Source organism: Diorhabda sublineata, chromosome 3 (genome assembly GCF_026230105.1).
Source record: "Diorhabda sublineata isolate icDioSubl1.1 chromosome 3, icDioSubl1.1, whole genome shotgun sequence".
Classification (NCBI taxonomy): domain Eukaryota; kingdom Metazoa; phylum Arthropoda; class Insecta; order Coleoptera; family Chrysomelidae; genus Diorhabda; species Diorhabda sublineata.
This window is the reverse complement of record NC_079476.1, coordinates 20,119,340-20,140,703: the sequence shown is the minus strand read 5'-3', so window position 1 is coordinate 20,140,703 and position 21,364 is coordinate 20,119,340. Positions and strand designations below refer to the sequence as shown.

Genomic DNA, 21,364 nt, shown 5'->3' with positions numbered 1-21,364 from the left:
GATTATTACATTCCACTTTGAGCATATATTCCTTTCCTGATGATGAATTCGAAAGCTCAGAATATATATTGAAGAGTACACTTTCGTGTTTGCCACAACCCCACAATATATATAATTGGATATTTCTATCAAGCGTCAATTTGAAAATTGAATTTTGAAGTTGATAAATCTAATGTTTTTTACAAGATATTACAAAATTTACCACACCGCAATTCTTAACTAATTGATTCCCAGACGATGAATACATAAGTATTCAAAAGCTCATAATATATTAGAGTAAGTACACCTTTGGCCACAACCCCAGGAGATGTGTGAAGTATATCAAAATAATAATTTCCACTGTTCACCTATGAAATTTAATATTTCGAAAATGTATTCTGCCGTGTTTTAAAGGATAAAACAACTACTCTCCTGGCTAATTCCTCTACGATAAGAAGTAATAATGTCCAAACTAGTCAGTGGTTACAAACCTCTTCTTGCAATTGCGAACCAATGAGTATGTTAATATTAACAAAAACGTCGATTGAATTAACGCTCTTCAAAGGAGATATAATTCAATATTCGTTGAGGCATTAGCCAGGAAAGTAGTTGTTTCTCCTTTAAAATGCGGCTGAAAACTTTTTCGAAATATTATATATTATTATAATATTATTATTTTAAAGGTAAACAGTACAAATGATTTATTTTGTATGTATTATACTCATGTTTGTATGAGATTATATTACATCTTGTTTATATTATATTCAAACTCCGATTTCCACTTTAAATTGAAATAAAAATCTAATTTCACATTAATCACAATTTATTATGCATAAAATATATTTCTATTGTAATTATAAACAGACATATTGAAGGCTTCATTACCAATATTTTTCTAATGATTTAACCAAATCTTTTGGATTAGTGCTTGGTCCATGCCTTTCAACTGGTACCCCATTTTTGTCGATAATAAATTTGGTAAAGTTCCACTTAATAAAATCTCCCAGAGTACCACCCTGTACATGCTTTAAATACTTCCATAACGGATGAGCATCGTTACCATTCACATTTACTTTCTCAAACATGTCGAATTTAACATTTTTACTTTGCATGAATTGGCAAATTTCTTCGTTAGTTCCTGGCTCCTGTCCTGCAAATTGGTTGCAAGGAAAAGCGAGTATTCTTAAACCTTTAGATTCTGAATATTGTTCATATAGCTCTACTAATTCTGCGTAGTTATTCTTTGTATAACCACATTGAGAAGCTACGTTTACAATTATACATACATGACCTTTATATTTTTCCAGAGAAACTGGGTTTCCTTTGATATCATTCGCTGTAAATTCGTAGATAGATTTGGCAGACTTGTAACTGTCTGGACTAGACATTTTGACTTGTGAACAAGAGCCGTCAACACTATCAATTCTATCACTGGAACAAAACTGTTTTTCCGCCAAGGTTACTGCATCTGTTGTTAATGTTAATACCACGGTGACACCGGTAAAAAATAACATAATTTTCACTTATCACCAAACATGTGACCTGCGCATTCGCACTACTTCATATGCTGCGTGTCTACATAAAGTGGGTGGAGGTACAGCGATGTGACGTTTCTCGATATCGGTTATTGTTTCGAATCGTTAAATGTTACTGAATCGATTAATTTATTGTACAGGGCCGAACAAATTGCAAATTACAAAGTAAAGTAGAATGATGACGAAAAATAGAAAAATTAATTTTAGTTTGTCATGCACAGTTTCGAATTAAATATTAAATATTGTCTATTTTGTTGATTTATTTACATCAATACATTTCATAAACATCTTAACTGATGAAATACTACCTACACAAATTTTAAATTATAACAAATTAACTATCATTGTTTGTAATTATTAATAATAAATTGTAAAAACAACAAACAAACAACCAAAATAATGGAAGCACTTAAATTATTATTGAAATAAATTCCATCTAATTTTTGATACTAGTATAACTTTGTTATTTTTTTAATAGTAACATTATCTTATCTTCAGCTTATCATCACAAATCATTTGACTATTTTAGAAGTTGTCAACATAGAAAAAATTATACTGTAGTTAATATTATATTATATATTAAATTGAAAGAGGTGCTTTATGTACGTCAACTTAAGTTAACTATAAGACATATATGCTTAGTGCTTCGGCTGTTTATTTATGTATCAGGTGGCCAAATGAGAATGGCATTTAATCGCGAAAAGTAGTCATTATAAAGACATAGGGTGGAGAAGTGAAAAAAAATTTAGGTCAGTGTCAGTGTTGATAGTCTGAGAAAAACGTTTACAATGACCTTCAGATTGAAAAAATGGCACACCACTCACTATTCTCTTCAAAGAGTTAAAGCAAAAAGTTTTCCAAGAAAAAGAATCTCAACTTTAGAATAACGACCATTAAAATCATAAGTCAGATAAGACTATTTCTCATAAAAAAAAAACGGATATTAAAAATCAAGAATCCCGGACGATCATTTTAAAAATTCAAAACTAGTTTACTTTTCCAGGGTGTTTTTTTTTAATGAGTTATCCTGTATATTTGAGACTAACCTATTTAGAGTCAGCTTGCCTCTTGACTATAAATTTAGGTAGAATAATCGATTGGTACGAATCACTCTTTGGATGTAGAACAGCAATTAGTTCATAGTCATTTCATTGGAAGTTAGATATTTTGATAAACATAAAATATTGTATAAAAATTATACAAAATATGATAGCAAATCACTTTCATTTCAGTTATTGCAGATATAAAACACGTTCATAACTGTTTGAGTAACCATATTAATTATAGTTATCAGTTACCAAAAAAATTTGCAGACCAACCAGCGTCGTGATGCGTGTTTTTCACATGGTGTGGGCGTTCACCAACAATGTTGACTCTCTTTTTTATTAAAGGCCCCATTAAATTTTGAGAAAAATTGGCCGATATCCTGCTGTCTGCCCGCCATATAAATGTCAATATATGGAAATAGTCATTACTTTGATGTAGAAGTATACATCCAGCTGAAATATGTACCGAGTGTCCCAATATGAGTGATTGTTTACCATATATTAGAAAATCTTTAAATGACAGTCACGAGAAAAACATTATAATGAAATATTAGTTTATCTACTTAATAATATTATTCATAAAATTACTTTTCTTGAAACATCTCTTTTCCACACAAGATTAATAATTACATAATAAATAATACACCTACTAGGGGGAGTTATTTAGTTTTCTTCTAATAATTATCTTTGGAAAATATTAAATATGTGTATACATTGTAGTAGTAATTCGTTCCAACTCGATTACTTCAGAGATCTTAGTCTGTCTTAGATTTTCACCTCTAAGGGCAATTATATTTACGACTACTTGTGACAACATGATTTATAAAATAATGTCATCCAAAGTACTATTTCAGAATCAGAAAAATTATTTCTTTTTGCCGTGGATCTCTCTACTAATCTCAATGTTGTCAAGTGCACAGATTACGACTATAATCGTACTTAATTCGCTGTACTCTATTATTTTTGCATGTTTCATGCAGTATGTTACTCGTTCTTTGTGTATTTTTTTCTTATATGCAAATGATATTTTCGCATTGTATAGTACTCACCGCTTAACTAATTCTGAACGTGAAGTTGGTAGATGAAGAACGTGCTCCGCGTTCCTGAGTTGATAGCTATGAAATAAACTTTGTTAAACAGGAGAAGCGTGCTTACGGATTAGGCAAACGGATTCAAAGATTAATAAGGAACGCACAGTCAATATTTTGAATCCTCTAAACAATCCCGGTAGTGAGTTCTACTATTTAGTCTAATATCTAACAGATCTCTCTTGTAGTTTGAAGATTCGTTCAAATTGAGACGCACAACACGTACCCCAAAAGGGGATATCGAAGATGCAACTCAAAAAGGGCATAATAAACTATTATAGAGATTGATAAGTTTAGTTCCAGTTAGGTTTTCGATTACAACGGTGTGGACTAAATGGAATGGGAAAGATCGTGTTCGTGAACGTAATTGTCGTGAGTGCTTAGTAGAACGCACTAATTGTCTTGTCTTTATTCGACGACAACAACATTTTAGAGCAAGGACGGTGTTTTCAAAAAGATCGTATACCACCGTAATTTAAGCTACCAGTATTTAAAAATCCGAATATTTTTTTTAGGGTAGAAGGAAGGGACCTGTGGAGTAGTCAGTTCGGTAACCCAATTCAAACCCGTTAAATTTCTTTCTATTGGGTTATTTGAAATCGAAAGTATTTTTAACACAACCTGAAAGTCTACAAGACACAGATCAAAAAATCATTCTACATTGTTTTTTATTAACTCTAGATATACCCAGAAATATTCGTGAAGTATTTAAAAATATGAAGGATAGCTATGCAGTACCGTTAACTCTATTGATTCACTCGAACTCTTCATTGAAATGGTCACAATATATGTAATCAATCGTTAAAATAAAATTGACCAAGAAGAAATTCCATTGTGGATTTAACAAGACAAAATTGTACACATATCACTATTAACTATTTTATTTTAAAAAAATCTTTTAAAAGACAGGAATACTTCAATGCAAGGAAAAGAACTTTTCTCTCTCATGATTTGTGAGTTTGTTTTATATTAAATTCTTAATTTCAATTTTTAATTAGTTATTGATCTGCATCATGTTCTGTAATACAAAATGTGTTTAATAAATTTTCCAACTGATGAACCAAAATGTCGAATTATCATTAGAGTCGTATAGAAATAGTTTTCTACTGCTATCAGGTATTATTAATATGTAGTTTTTTTTAATATCGATAAAAATTTTTCGTTATTAAATCGTCAATAGCGTGCAAGTAGCTACTTCGATGAGATTAAATAATTCTCGTTTATTCTTTCTTGAATGAATTAATAATGAAACAGTACGTTGAAATAAATTTTTTTCATGGAAATATCCAGAGAAAATTAATTCTGTACAATTATTTCTAAAGCTTCATAATATAACCATACATTATTCAAGGTTTTTCCTTGAAATACATGTACATCTATTTTATAAATGTTTCCATCTTTTACGGTGGTATTATGAGTTTTATTTACTTTGAAATTATAGCCAGTTTATTTAGATTTCGTTCAATAATCTTTAATATACCTTCTTGAGAGCTACAAGCTACAATAAACACACAAAGAATATAACTGGGAATCATAAGAACTACTCTCACTGCTGCTATAGAAGTCTTGCTGAAACTTCTTCCTCTTTACATTTTCGTAAAAAGCTACGTAAAAGCTGTACTGCACGTATTAATAAATTATAAGCTTAGTGCGAGATATAGAAAGTTAATTGTGGTGCTGAAAGCGGAAAACGTAGTGAGACAACCCATAACTGCATTTACAAGGTATAGAAAAATAACTATTAACTGGTACGACAGATTAAACAAGATCTATGTCTCAAAGTCTCCGAGCTGCGTGGCACCAAAGGGTAGTGGCACTAATATAACAACTTTTCCAGAAAATCTAACTAGGATCGTTACAATTTTCTAGGCAGAAATAACTAGTATGATATTTGTGCTACAAACACGCTAAATGGCCGTAATGAAGAGCAACGAAATGGCCAAACAAGCTGCGTGCGAAACTATTCAGTGAACCTGAACCTTTGCAGCGTTGCAAATTCTATAATTAAAGCGGTTACCAATAAATGAGTGAAATACAACTCTAGCTTATAATTAAGAAATGCATCAGTTGAAGATTAGAGAAAAAAAATGAGTCTGTTAATCAGAAGAAGACATTACGGAGAAGATGCCACTGCGATAGTTTATCAAACGTGCGGTTCTCAGAGTTTTAAAAATTTAATTGTGAGGACATACAAGAAATATTCAGTGTATAGATTTTAGAAGACTACAATAGATCTGAAAAAGTCGTAGTGGCAGTGTTGGACTAACAGAGAGGCGGAAGGGGGGTCCCAAATGCCTCCGCGTTCCTCTGATCAAATCCTAAACAAGACGTTAAAAATGTGATTAGTATCATCGAAGTTTTTAAATAAATGGAAGGGCCCACAAGAAGCACCCTTTTAAAAACGATCAAATGAGCTGTAATGTCTCATCCCCTCTCACTCAGGACGTTACACGTCTTCAGTGGTAGTGCAATAAAAAGAAACCAAAATTATGCCTTCGTGTAGTTTCCTCTTGGGTAAAAACACAACAAAAAAGTTTATGAGTCTTTTTTTATGAGAATAGATGGCGAGACGAACATTGCCACCCAGAATATAAAATTCTATTTCTAAATATTCTAAATATTCATGAGCAGCGTAAAAAGTAAAAAATTGGTTAACTTCGAAGTCAAGAACGCGTACAAGCTCGATTATTGTTTGCGTTATCACTGTTTCTCAAAAAGTTGAACTATCTTCGACATTAATGAACGTCTAAAGCGCGTCTTGCTCGCGTTCATTCTGTGTACCGCTTTAAGGATATCTATTATAATTCTTAATAACATTTTTGTTATGTCTTAAAATAACCTATAGACCTGTATTTGTCCGGAGATTGTTATATTTGTGGTAATATACCTAAAAGCTTCTACCAAAGTAGTACTATAAGTTGTCTGTGATTACTGGGATTACAACACATTTTTGTTGTTCTCTCATGACGTGTCAATGAGCGCCCTCTCACTTCTACCAGTGTTGTAGTCTTTAGTTACTAAGTGAAAAAGCCATAAATCTCGTTCGAGTCACTTTATCTATACTGCGCATGGTTGAGAATGCGCAGAACCGAGCTGGAACCTCGGAGGATAGAGAAATCGTTGCCATTCTGTCTTCTTTAGTCGGAAAAGCTTCCAATTATAGCAACTTATATAGAAGTATTACAAATATGGAAAAAGCAAATATTAAACAGTTGCTTGTACCTATTTTAACTGAGAATTATTGTGCGCTGGCAACTTTTTTTAATACTTCGCATAATTTTCTTTCAATAAGTGACATATAATTTATTGAAAAAGCATATTCCATTTTACATGACTAAATTAAATGTCTTTGATTTAATAACTAGTAATAACTGCTAATGGTAATAATGTAATTTTTTATGGGTTTTGCAAATTAATTATGTAGGTTATTTTGGATTACATTATTATTATGACACTGATCAGAAATAAAGAAGCGTAATTTAGTTTACTTAAACATCTTACATCATTGTATTAAGATGTAGATAGAAGAGAGTTTCTTACAAGAAAATATCAAAAACCATTTGTTATCTAGAACAAATAATTTAATATACCTAAAAACATTTTATCTAGTAGGGATATTTAATTTTGAGATCAATTGTCTACAATATTTCAGTTTTAAAGTAGAAACCGATTACAACATTTATTTACAATATTACAATCAAATAAATGCCACTTGAATCATTTCTCAATAGCATAATGATAGATAGCATTAAGGTAAATACTTACGCTATCAAAGTGTTTACGAAATATTGGATATTAGATTTTATATAAGTTCAGCTCTGGTTTGAATTAATCATGAAATCTAATACACTGTTATAAAGTTAGATATGAGATGACCGATTTTTTCTATATTGTCCGTTTTTGACATGGTAGGACGTACCGGGCGAAAATCATCTTCTCGACCATCAGAAAAATGCTTATATTTCTCAAAAACGCGTGCTCGTGATAAACATTCACTATCATACGCTTCTTTCAATGAATTATAAGTTTCAGTTGCGATTTTGCTGTGAAATTTTATAGCCATCTGTCACTAAACAATTAAACATTTTCCAGGCTAATAACCAAAGTACACTGTTATGAATAGAGGCTACAGCTGTAACAACATGTTTACTGTAGCGAAAGAAATTGCATTCGAAACAGAAGGTTTTAGTGAAACACCTAGAGGTTGCTAGCGTTTGGCTCATGACAAACAAAGAAATTACTCCATGTCTTATTATAATAACAATATCAAAATAAAGTTATTTCAGCTTTGGTATATTTACACTTCATACATTTCAAACTAGATTCGATCACATAATCGATTGTCACCGATCGATTCATTTGAATTATCTATTTAACTTTGGAACTTAATGATGAGATTAAAGAAACAAAATCATGGTCGTTGAGTACAGAGCCGGATTCAGTCCCAATCGAACACTTTAGTTGGCTTTGCGTACACGTCTAGCATAGACTTATATCAGAAATTATCACAAATTTTAATAATTATGATAAGTCTTGTTGAATTGTGATAAAGCAAAGTTGAATGAAATAACATAATCATTGTCAAATTCCATTTATTGTTAAATCGTAAGAATTCATGCATGTTTGTCAAATTCCATTTATTGTTAAATCGTAAGAATTCATGCATGTTTTTGAATAATTATATATTTTGTCCCACTTTTTCACAGCAAAATGGCCAGTTTTGATAAACCTAGTGATATCACTATTCCTAGTAGTATAAATGGCAATAAATGGGTTTCTTGCAAAAAAATAATTCAAAAGCCAATCGGCAAGGTTCTACTGCCTTTGAATATAATTTTAAAAGTCTTCCTAATGCATTTTTTCTCAAATTATTTTTTATTCTAGTAACTTCTGGTCACAAAATCCAGGTTCTATTAATTAGTTTGAACTATGTTTTGAATATTTTATCAGTTGTTTTATGTATCCATTATTTATGATATTGATAATCTAATATTGGCCTTTAATTAGTAAATTATGGTCCTAGATGATAGCTTATTGATTTCTATATGACCTACCAAGAAAATAGGATACTGCCTGCACTTGTGTATAGCCTCATAATTGTATATCAATAGTTTATGAATTCAATACCCAAACATAATATTCTCTGGTATTAAATCAACAAACTATTATAGGATATGTTATACCTTTCCTTTTCAGTAATCTTTTTTTCTGTGCTCATAAATTTTTACAACGTTTATTCTTTATTAGCTCATTTGTAAATATTTCTTTTGAATTTTTGTTTTCTCTTCTTAATTGATGAATGTAACAATAAAAGATGGAACTTAAAATAAGTAAAAAGAGTGTTTCCGAAGCAGCTTATACCAGTTCATGGTAGCATGCTTCTGATTATCATTTGACCTCTATCATTAGTTTTTTAAAAATTATAACATTCAATTTTATTTGAGCAAGGAACTTTGTTCATTTTGTTTCACTACGTGCGTAACTGGACAATTTGGATGCTGAGGGAGTGGTGTAATTTTTACAAAGAACAATAATAGATTCAAAAACTGGGTGCTTTGAAAATGGATCAGATATTTTTATATATTCCAAATATATAACTGAAGCAGTTATAGGGTTCAAATATTTCAAAAATGACTTCATTTTTCATGATTCAATACCCAAGTGATTTGCTTCTACTTACAGTTACATTATTTACTACTGAGGAAGCATTAGCATTAGGAATAATGGCTTGTTAATTATATCTGATGGTATTTACATATTATAACATTATTGGATTCATTGCAAAAGTTTTAGATATTTCAAGTAATATCCTTAAACATGTGTTTTCCAATAAATTAACTAAACATAAGAAATATACTGATTTGGCAGGTTGAAGAGCTTTATCAGCTTTCAAATTAATCATGAATATAAACAATTGGTTTCAAATTTATTCATAATGTTTATTTTAGAGTCTTGTGGATACATATCATAATACAGACAAAAAGTAAAAGGTTAAGGATATTTAAAATTCATTTTAATAAGTTTATTACTTTTGCCACCTAAATATTTACAGACGGATTACATGGTTAATCTTGAATAACAGTCAGTAGAAAGTATGTGCCTTTTAAATAAAAAAAAGTTCTCTATATCTAACAAATCTTGAAAACAAAAAAAATCAATACATAGACTTAATATTGAAAAAATACATTCATAAATACTACCAATACTTTTCAAGGAACTTCACTAAATCCTTTGGGTTTGTATTCGGACCATGTCTCTCAACTGGTTGCCCATCCTTATTCACAATAAACTTCGTGAAATTCCATTTAATAAAATCACCCAACGTACCTCCTTGCTTATACTTCAAATAATTCCAAAGTGGATGAGCATCATTACCATTAACATTTACTTTCTGGAAAACGTCAAACTTGACGTTTTTGCTTTGAACAAACTGACAAATCTGGTCATTATCTCCTGGTTCTTCATTAGCGAATTGATTACAGGGAAAAGCTAGAATTCGTAAGCCTTTGGAATCCCCATATTCCTCAAAAAGTTGGTTAAGCTCTGCATAATTATTTTTGGTATAACCACACTGTGAAGCTACATTAACTATAATACAAACATGCCCACGGTATTTTTCTAAAGATACAACTTCACCTTTTATATTTTTAGCACTAAATTCATATATCGATGATGCTTCTTTATAATTTTCAGGATTAGACATTTTAGTTGTATTCGATGCGACTGTCAATGCACGACAAGCAAACGCCGCTTTACAAACTGTTCTATAGCTTAAAAAAATCATTTAACTGATTGTATAAATTTATTATTGATAAATAGTTAATAATCAAAGTAATTTATAGGAGAAAATAATAGGTCACAAACTGAACAGTTATCATTTACAAATTATTCAGCTTTTTATTTTTAGCTTTATTTTAAATCCGAATATCATGTCATAATCAGCTGATTACTTGCTGAGTTGCCACTTGTTGAACTGAATACTAATATAATTTTTTTATAAATAATGGTTTGTTTAAACTATTTGAAACAAGGTATAATAACTTTAGAAATATAATTATTTGAAGTGTATTAATAATTGCAGAAAGTCAGTTGATTGATCCATTGTTATTTGTTCTCTATTTTAAAGACTAATATTAATATTTGAAGAAAAAGGACAAGATGTTCCTAATAGTTATGCAAACATTTATTCCAAATGAATACCAATGTCAATTCAGTTACTTCTCTTTCAATTTATAATTAAGAATTTTCGAAAAATTTTTAATACGAGAGCCAATAACAAAATTTATAAAGTAGATATACTTTACAATTATAAGTTGAATTATTGATTACGTGATAACAATATCTTAAAATAATTATTGGAACTTTTTTCAAATCATTACTAAAACGATAAAATAAAATCCCATTTTATTAGTATCTCTATGTTGTACGAAAATTAAACAATTAATTAATTAATATTGTATGAAAAAAACGATTAAAAAAATTTTATCATACGATGAATGCATTTACTTACCGAAATGGTTAATATGCACTTTTGTATGGATTAGCGAATGGTAATGCCTTTGTGGCTAAACGTATGTATGCCCAGCGTTATCCAAATAATCGTTTACCATGTTCTGATACATTTACTAAGATACACATTCGTTTGCAAGAAGCTGAAACTTTTACTAAATTGAAGAATCATATCGCACGACCGAAAAATGTGAGAACTACTTAATTGGAAAACCAGATTCTTCAAATTATAGTCCAATATCCAGAAACGAGTACCATAAAGATTGCTGATGAAGTAAATGTTAGAAACAGAACTATTTGGAATATTCAAAAACATAATTTATTGTATCCATATCACGTTCAACGTGTTCAACATTTGCTACCTACTGACTAGGTGCGAGTTTTTAGATAACGTGGCCTCCTAGGTTACCTGTACACAATCCTTTGGATTTTTGTGTGGAAATCTAAAATCACTCATTTACACACCCCGATATGAAATATGGTATCAAACAAGGCTATAATGTAACAATCCTGGTGTCTTAAAAGACATTAGAAGTCGAACAATTTGGCTGGTGCACATTTTGAATGCATGTTGTGAAATGTACTATTTTTCATTTATGTTTAACACATGTTGTTGCTTCTAATAAAATAATAAAACAATTCGACGCCCTGTATCACATTAACTACAAGATTTATCATATATTTTCATAACAACTTTTCGTCGTAAAATGGAGTGACAAAGCGCCCTCTACAATATTTGAGATTACTTAGGAAACACCCTGTGTATTCGAAGAATCGGAATTATTACAACTTTTATTTTTTTTTGTCTTTGGTGGTTCATTCACCAAAGTTTCGTCAAAATATTTTGTTGTAATTTCACTACTATTTAATGTATATGCTCTGTAAAAATTTTATCTAGTCCTACTGGCAAACTCTCTCTATTCACTTTACCATAATGAAAATTTGAAGTTTTAACATTCTCCAAATTGTTATTTGGCATACGGTTCCTGCAATTTGTTCAAAGTAGGATGTTTACTTGGAAAAATATGTATGAATTATTCTATGATCACATTTAAAAAAAATCTATCACAAATTGTGCTGATTTTCTAGAATTTTCCTCAAGTTGTTTAATTTCTCCCTCAAAATTGTGTATAGCTGTTTTACGGATATCAGCATATATGAAACAACTAAACCAAATAATTTTTTTTGCTTCTTTGAGTGTACATATAAAAGGCTTCCAAAACATTAATTACAGTTTTCTCTTTTCAATATTTTTTCAAGCAATAGTAGATGAACACCCTGGTACAACCAATTATAAAAATGTTACAAAACCAATATAACTACAAGTAAGCAAAGAATTTCTATTTAAAGGACTAAGTTTGAAAACAATTTAAAATCAATTTCTAAACAGGAAAAACTTAAAGTAGATTTTTGTTTTCACTGACTTCAGCCTTGAAAAATGATATAAGATGAAATGATCAAAATTCAATATCCAGGTATTGCATTATATAAAAACTCAAAATTATTCAATAATGTTACTGGAAACAATCAACTTGACAATGTTGAAAAAGTTCCAATTTTGATCAGTTGACTTGTTCCTGGTTATCCATTTTCCTCAATTTTGGACTTGAAGTGAAATAAATCTCCCAATTACTTTATATTAGAAAAACTTTATTTGAAAATTCAAAATACAATTAATCAGGTAATTTGAATTGACATTCATACATACTCGTTATGCATTATAAAATTGTTTATAAAATTTTTTCAAATATTTTGCATAGCAATAAATGTCAAAAACCTAAACAATATAAAACATAAGTAATACATCGAACCATATAATTTGAACTCAAGAGCTATGACTAAACCGAAAAGAAGTGGGAAACACAGATGCTTAATTTATTTACTACTAATAAATACTGGTCCACTGTATTTTTCAGTTGAGCGATATTCGCCCTCATGAGTAGTGAATGAATACTTAAAAAAACAACATATTATCTCAATCCATTTCACAAACATTATTTGATAAATAGTAAAAAATAATAAATCAAGTCATTTTAATATCAGACAATCCAAAATAAAACAATATTCATACATTAGAAGCTACTAAGCAAGGAGAAAACTAAAACACAAAATTATAGGTGAGTAAATGCTTTTCCCAATCATTGAATTATGTTATCAGTTTAAAGGCACCTTTTTGCTTATTTCATCCAATATCATATCTTTGACTTTAAATTTTGAATTGGTTGTCAATGATTAATTTTCTAATAATTTGAATGTAAGTGAAAGACAATTTGGGAATGGCATTTACTTTACAATTGAACAGAGGTGAAAAAATATAAAACATATATGAAATAATAACAATTCAGTAAAATTAAAATGTTACTAACAAAATTATAATGGTTTATTATTATTTAAAACAGCAGTGTTGGATTTTGAAATTTGTACCTCATTTTGCACTTATCGTTCCAACGTTTAAATAATTTTTAAATACTATATTTCATATATGATGATTCTCAGGGATTTATTGTACTGAAAAATGATAGTACAATGTTAATTGTTATGAAGCAAATTGATTTCAAAAGCATATCAGGATTCTGTTTCTTCTTTAAAAATGTGTTTTTGGTAATTTGATGGGTTCCAGGATTTAGATAACATTTTTCATGTAAAAAATTGCACTTATTAAACAATCTAATTTCAGAAAATCCTACTACTGGTTAATCTATAAAATTTAAATAGTATCATGTAATGTTAAGTATTCTGATGATTTTTGATATGTAGTTCTGTAATAGGTAGATAAGTTGATGATACCAATACATGAATTCCACACTACAAACTATTAACCTTCACCAAACTTGACAACCTGTCTATATAAAAGAATAGTTTTAAAGAATCTTTAAACTGAAATAATCAATATATTCTTGTCTATGATAAATGGTAACTGAAATCTAAATCCTCACAAATGTAACTAATATCTATATTATTCAACTACACATATACAATTTAATCAAATTTTTTTAAACAAATAACAAAAATCTCTTAAAATATCAAATATATAATGAAGGTATGTGACCAATGTTTACAATGAAATATCCAAATAATATTACCAATACTTTTCTAGATTATCTACCAATGTTAATGGCTTTTTAGAAGGCTGGTGTCTCTCCACAACTTCACCATTTTTATTAATAATGAATTTTGTGAAATTCCAAGCAATGTTGTTACCTTTTGGTCCCTTAATTTTTTCAGTCAAAAATTTCCATAATGGATGGGCATTTTTTCCATTAACATCAATTTTTTCAAACATATCAAAGTTTACATTTTTTTTCTTAGCAAATTCACATATTTTGTCATTATCACCTGGTTCCTGTTTTCCAAATTGGTTACAAGGAAATGCTAGAATACGAAGTCCTTTTTCTTTGGAATATTTGTCAAAAATTTCAACAAACTGTTCATAGTTACTTTTAGTATGACCACATTTTGAAGCTACATTAACAATAATACACACATGACCTTTATATTTTTCAAGCGAAATCGGATTTCCTTGTATATCGTTAGCAGTAAAATTATAAATCGTGTCAGCATTTTTTGTAGATTCATTATCGCACTGCTCAATGTCTGGTGTACCTTCCGCTTGCTGCACCTTTTTTTGCATTTTCGACTGTTTCGTTACCTTCTTAACGTTGTTTCCTTCAGATTGCTCTTCATTTTCTGCCCTTTTCTCAATTTTTTTTGGTGGCAAATCTTCAATATCTTTTTCTGCTCCTCTTTTTGGTCCCTTTCCTTTTGTTTTTTTGGTGATAGCAGGAACTTCTTTTTGGTTATTATTTTTATTTCCTGAAGTGGCACTTCTAGTAAGAGGCATTTTGTATTTTAATTTGAACACTTGATTAAAGTTTGTGATGAAATGAGCCAACGCAAACTTTCTCGCGGTTTTTCTTTATTGTAATCAATAACCTCACTCTCTCGTCTTTTTTTGTAATCTTGTGAAAATTGACAACTCAACCACATCCGACAAGAAAGAAATATCGTTTTTGGCAACAATCTAATTAAATAACTCAGTTCACCAACTTGCTTTTTTAAAACAATTTATTTAGCAAACTGAGGATTTAATAATTTAAAGTGGTTACACTAATCTGACTGGCGAACTAGACGTATATCAAATTAAATGAACTAAGAATCTAATGTTACAAGTGTTACACCAAACTGACTGGCGTACTAGACGAATATCAAATTGAATGAACGAAGTATTAGTTTTACAGACTTCTTTATAATTAGTTCTTATCTTATACAATAATAATTATAATATTAGATAAATATATTCATGGAGAATCATATATCTAATACTCCTATATGGATAGTTGGTATGGAAAAAAAACGTTCCTACTCTACGTTGTCGACTATATTCATTTTCTCTCTCGTACGAGACACTTTATCTATACTGCGCATGCTTGAGAATGCGCAGAACCGAGCTGGAACCTCTGAGGTTAGAGAAATCGTTGCCATATGTCTTCCTTAGTCGGAACAGGTTCCACTTATAGAAACTGTCCATATAGAAGTATTACATATATGTTGAGAAAGCATTACTGGGCCACTCTTTCGACTTGTCAGATACAATTAACGTGCTTATAGTTGATGTTACTGAAATCAATGCTGTTTTGTCAGGAACGGGTTGGTATTTTGAATTAAATAATTTACCCCTCCAAATTTAATATCAGATATGTACGATACATTCTATAATAACCTCACAAACTGTGTTTACTTCCTGAATACAGTAATAAATATAAATGATCACAAATAAAACCAAGTATAACATCCGAAACGCTAGCTTTGTAAACTTTTTACAGCGATTTGCTGGAATCTGGTTGGAAACAACGTTCAGAGATTATGCGAATATTTTTACTGTAAAATTATAGAAGCAGTCTCTGCTAGTGTTTCTAGAACAATTCTCTGATCCATAGAAAATACATTTTATGGGTGAACAATGACATTAATCGGAACCTAAAAGTAAAACTTCGTCTGTAACAATAATTTAAGAGTACCTAACCAATAACACTGATGACTAAATTAAACTTAGTAATCTGCGAGCCAAAATTAGAAGAAATATTTGTCGAAACCATAATAATTACTTGAGACATGTAGGGCAACACCTAGTAGTTGATCCTGAGAAGTTTTGGTCCTATCTAAATAGATAGTAATAAGTAAATACTTTATTTCTTCATCTTTTGTTATGAATTGATGAAATGAAAAACTGGACGTCTATTTCTAAAAAGGATAAAAAAAATGATATAGAGAACTATCGCCCCTTCTCAATTATGTCCAACTTTTTCAAAATATTTGATAATCTGCTTTACAACGCTCCATAAAAATTTTTCTCTCACAATCCCCTCCAAGTCTATGGTTTCAATTCGTACATGTAGAACAGCATCTTCCTGTACCATGTTGCTCTTATATACGAGTAGATGAAGAAACACCTCATTAGAACCAACTTCAATGGTTTTAGAGTCCAACTAGAAATCATGTAGATTCAATCACAGAACCACATCTTCTTCGATATCAGCTACGATTACGTTATACGTGAACTTTTTTGTACCAATTGGATTCGTGTCTCTTCTTTTGTACTTGTATTCATAGCGGTCTGCAGTCGATGTCTGGTTGGTAAAAGCTTCTTGGAGTTTATCATATTTGGCCATATAATGGTTCTAGTTGCTCCAATGTCTATCAGCAGAGTATATTTCTCCCAATCGCTTTTCCATACACTGTCATTGCTGTGTGTACGTTTCTGAATAGATGCATCACACATTGATTTAGAGTGTTTTTCGTTATTTGATTAAGAATAATAATAAATTTAACTGAAGGTCTTTGTAATTCTAAAATCACAAAGTTATTCCAGACAATAAGCAATTTAACGGCCGAATTCTTACATTTCAGATCGGTAGAAATTTTCTATACAGGTAAAGGCACATATAAAGGTATAGAAGGACTGCGCTTCGAACCTAAAGAAACCACTTTCACATCTCTTTTATCAAATGTTGAAGAAGATTGTTTCTGTACAAAACAAACAAAGAATGCACAAGGAGAATTATCTTGTTATTTAGATGGTGTGCTAGATTTGTATGATTGTTTTGGTAAGTACTGAATATTTAATCTAATTCATTAATTTTAATATTGTAGTAGCATTAGTTTCACATGAGAATATGTTTTATTTATTTTGAATCTGTTCCACTACAAACTTGACTTACAAATTTAAACGTTTAATACGACTACTCAAGCTAACTTCTTATTACCATAACATAAATGGAGCTCCCACAGTCTTCTTATTTTTTATCATAATTAGTTTAAACTGTTAGTCGGTTTGTTTGTTTGATTGACTGTTCTGATGAAATTTTCACTTTACATCAATCTATTTACAAGAAATTTCGCACACTTTCTCGCTTCTGATGACAATAAAAAATTGGTGGTATATCTAATAATATTGATATAATTCCATTTTTATAAGAAACAGAATGCATTTTTATCATTCTACTTAACTGGAGTATTTTTAATTGAATTAACTTGATTTCAAAACCATTTTCTCTAAAATAACTCATTTATAGGAACCTTTAGGACTACAAGAGTTCAAATCTAAAATAGTTTCGATAGTTCAATGGTTCGTGAACGGCGGCTTTAATGCTGGGGTTGGTAGATCTAATTTCTTTGGGGACGTGAAAAAAATTCCTTTCTCTTAGAAAAAAACAATTTGTTTGTGTTAATTTGGTCCAATTGGGCTCCAAGGATGATTTAAATAATAGATGTCGATAAAGTTTAAAAACTATATTTGAATGGAAACTTAACAAGAACTATTGTCGAAAGTCAAAGCTATAAATAAGACTTTCTCACATTATTTTTCACATTTAAAATTTCATATTTTTCTAAATTACAATAGATAGAGAGAGAGGAATGCATTATTGTCAAAAAATTGTTACAATTTGCAGACAAACGCTTGTAAAAACTTAAAAACAAACATAAAAATAACTAAATAAAGATACAAATCAAATAAAATTTCAATAAACAGGAGAAAACCACAATGTAAATCCATAGCAAAATTAAACTAGTATACAGTATGCCTGGAATTAAATATTATTATTAGAATAGTAGTTTACAGAGTAGAAGGCACTTTCCAGTAAATATGCCCTCAAATTAATTCGGAATACGGGAAAAGATTATATGGATTTGATTTAAATTGGCAAGTGATTGTGCAATTTTTTGCATGGTAAAATATTGAGCTTTCAACCAATTCTGAACGTGTAGTAGGTAAGTTAAGGTCGTGTTCCGCGTTCCTAAGTGGATAGCGAAGAAGAGTGCTTACGAATTAGGCAAACGGATTCAAAGAAGAATAAAGAAGGAAAAGTCACAATTTTTAATCCTTAGAAGGAGTCCGGGCAGTGAGCCCTGCTGTTTATTCCGAGTAAATATCTCTCTTTTGTAGTTTGAAGATTCGCTGAAATTGAATTGCACTACTCGTACCCTACAAGGGAACGGCTTATCTCAGTGCAGAACAGAAGGAACGTAATTTTTTAGATAGGGTTGCAATATGTAACTCCCATTTCAAGGAGCTGTCCAAAACAAGCCCTAAGAATTTTACAGATTCAACGACGTCAATGGTGGTGTGTTGTCAATTTTGTTTGACCGAATAAACTTCATATTTAGCCTCAGTTCCCAATAATATCAACGCTGTTTCTGTAGTGATTTCAACTTATTCCCAATCTTAACCAGTGAATTAATAGCTTTATCATCTACATAGCATAAAATATTAGGAGAAGTTGCCATTTTGTGTAATATTATTCATCAAAAGGAAAAAATAGAATTGGAGTCAATACTGTACTACTGCATAAATCAGGTGGTCACTTGATTTTCTGTTTTTTACAGGTGTTCCAATTTTATTGTCATTTCCTCATTTTCTCTATGCCAATGCTTCATATAAAAACGGAGTGGAAGGTGTTACTGAAGCTGATCCTGAAATACATGGAATATATTTACTCATAGAGCCAGTAAGTTTAGAATTCATAATATTGATTATAACAACTAAACGTTACAATATTTCAATATAACCGATTTATATTCTTAAACACACCTTTTTAGTTAATAAAAAATTAAGCGGCGCCGTCAATAGGATAGTCAAACGGGCGTTAAGCTATATATTATAAGGTTTAATTCTACGATTTGTTGATTATTCAAACAAGTTTTAATTTGGAACTCTTATCTGGGCGAAATGATTGACTCACCCATTTAGGAGATCTTTGTTGTGGTGCTACTACCTGTAGCAGAAAAGGAAAAGGATCTTTATTCTTGTCGTTTTTTATGTGAGGTGACAGATAGGTAGCACACTGAAAAATAATTAGGGCTTTTTTGGGAAAAAATTTTCGTAACGTTATCTGTAATTCGAAAAATATGGAATAATTTAGAACAATTTTTTTTCTAAGACATCTTTGCAAAGAAATTCTAATTCACAATTCATATTTTATTTTCAGAATACAGGCACACCTTTAGTTGGTAGGAAAAGAGTACAATTCAATTTGGTTATACGACCAGCGGAACATTTAAAAGAAATTACAAAAAATATTTATTCTACTATTTTACCATTAGTTTGGGTTGAAGAGGTGAGTTAGTGGAACAATTTAATATTTTGTGTTACAAGTTCGTTTAAGAAAAATATTCATAACTAAGTAATGTGAAACGTGAAATTTTATAATGATAAGTAGAAAGAGTACCGCGTTTTATATTCAAAAGCGATGAAAGTGGGATAAATATTTCTGATAAAGATTAAGAAGATATCCTATAAAATTCTTTTGACACGGCTATAAAAATTGTCCCAAGCCTTGGACCTAAGCTATTTATATATATAGACATTGTTCTCTTTACTTTGAAGATTAAAATAGGCTGACTCAAAAATTGCGCTTTCACTATTAAACTGAACTGCCACATTCTGCTTCTTCTTCTGAGATCACTGAGATCAATAGCACACATTATTTGACCATAAAAGAAATGATGAAATAAGGGAGATATGTGACATCCAGGATGTAGTAAGATGGGTGAGAAATCGGCGAAGTGAATGGAGAGGACACGTTGACAGAATGTCAGACGAGAGGTTGGCAAAAATTTCAAAGGAAGAAAAACCAAATGCATCCCGACCACCAGGAAGACCACCTACAAGATGATATGAAAGCTGGTCTTCATCATCCCAGCTGCAGCTAGGCAACCAACGATGCAAACACAGTCCTAGCGTACAATGATGAAGAAGAAGATATTCCCAATTTCATATAATTTTGCAGTGAATTGTTTTTGCAATATCTTCGTCATATGCTTTCTTCAGAAATTGGGATAATGCAGAATAGTTTTCACACCATATTTTATGTGTTATTCAGGCAGTTGAGATGAGTTTGGTTGTTCCTCTTGAGCAAATTTCATCACTCGTCCTCATTTGGCATTCTATCTAAGGTATATGTCCCACTGTTCAGTTGTTTTGACATTGTTTTCTTCCCTCTAGTTTCGTATTTCATGATCAATCTTACGCTAGCCTTATAAAATCTTACTTTGCTTCTGAAGCTTCTTATGCTGATAAAATGATTCTTTTTTTATTCGATGTGAGAAACTTTAAAATCGGCGGTCAAAAGTAAAAAAAAATTATTTTTTGCACATTTTTTGTAAATAACTCGTTTCCTATGGGTTTTACGCTATTTGTATCTATCATAAATATTGTAGAGCATTAAATTCTCTAGTAGTCCCGATCAAAATAATACGATCAATGGGTGCGATCAATAATCACCTCATATGTATTGCCGTTCTTCGTAGATCTTATTTCATTTCTGGGTGAACAAAACCCATCTGCTGCTTCGATAGTTTCGTATATCTGTTTTCACCTTATTTTTAAAAATATAAGTTTTGTCCCTTTGTTGAAGAGAATATGTACATCAGATAGTAATGCAGTACCTTCATTTTTAACCAATTCGTTATTAATTGTACGAATGCCTCGAATTTCTTCACTTCTCAATTTCCCTGCCAGCAATTTCTCTATCTTCTCAATAAGAAGTTTCTAATATTGGGTTTCTTCGCTATTTTTGTTCTATGAATTTGGTCTGTTAAGAAGTTGAGAAAAGCAAAAAGAAAAGCAAAGGCTTTGTATTTGTTTTTCCACGTCTGTCTTTTGCATTCTTGCCATAAATAAATATTTTTATGAGAGCGGTTGTTTCAT

General features: G+C 30.5%; 4 protein-coding genes across 4 annotated transcripts in view; 1 reads left to right on the top strand and 3 right to left on the bottom strand.

Annotated features, from left to right (window-relative positions):
* The window catches only part of LOC130442057 (sensory neuron membrane protein 2-like), a 43,748-nt gene that overhangs the window by 21,974 nt on the left and 410 nt on the right, over positions 1–21,364 (top strand). The window contains exons 7-9 of the mRNA XM_056776033.1: positions 17,065–17,261; positions 19,042–19,163; positions 19,644–19,772. Coding sequence (XP_056632011.1) covers positions 17,065–17,261; positions 19,042–19,163; positions 19,644–19,772 — 448 coding nt within the window. The remainder of the gene's footprint in view (positions 1–17,064; positions 17,262–19,041; positions 19,164–19,643; positions 19,773–21,364) is intronic.
* Positions 785–1,560, bottom strand: LOC130442060 (uncharacterized). The gene has a single exon (XM_056776036.1). It carries the CDS (start codon positions 1,491–1,493, stop codon positions 861–863), a length of 633 nt encoding a protein of 210 aa, XP_056632014.1. The 5' UTR covers positions 1,494–1,560; the 3' UTR covers positions 785–860.
* Positions 9,567–10,617, bottom strand: LOC130442061 (uncharacterized). Its single transcript, XM_056776037.1, has one exon. The coding sequence runs from the start codon at positions 10,430–10,432 to the stop codon at positions 9,845–9,847; it is 588 nt and encodes a 195-aa protein (XP_056632015.1). The 5' UTR covers positions 10,433–10,617; the 3' UTR covers positions 9,567–9,844.
* LOC130442059 (phospholipid hydroperoxide glutathione peroxidase-like) lies at positions 12,787–15,907 on the bottom strand. The gene has a single exon (XM_056776035.1). It carries the CDS (start codon positions 14,996–14,998, stop codon positions 14,237–14,239), a length of 762 nt encoding a protein of 253 aa, XP_056632013.1. The 5' UTR covers positions 14,999–15,907; the 3' UTR covers positions 12,787–14,236.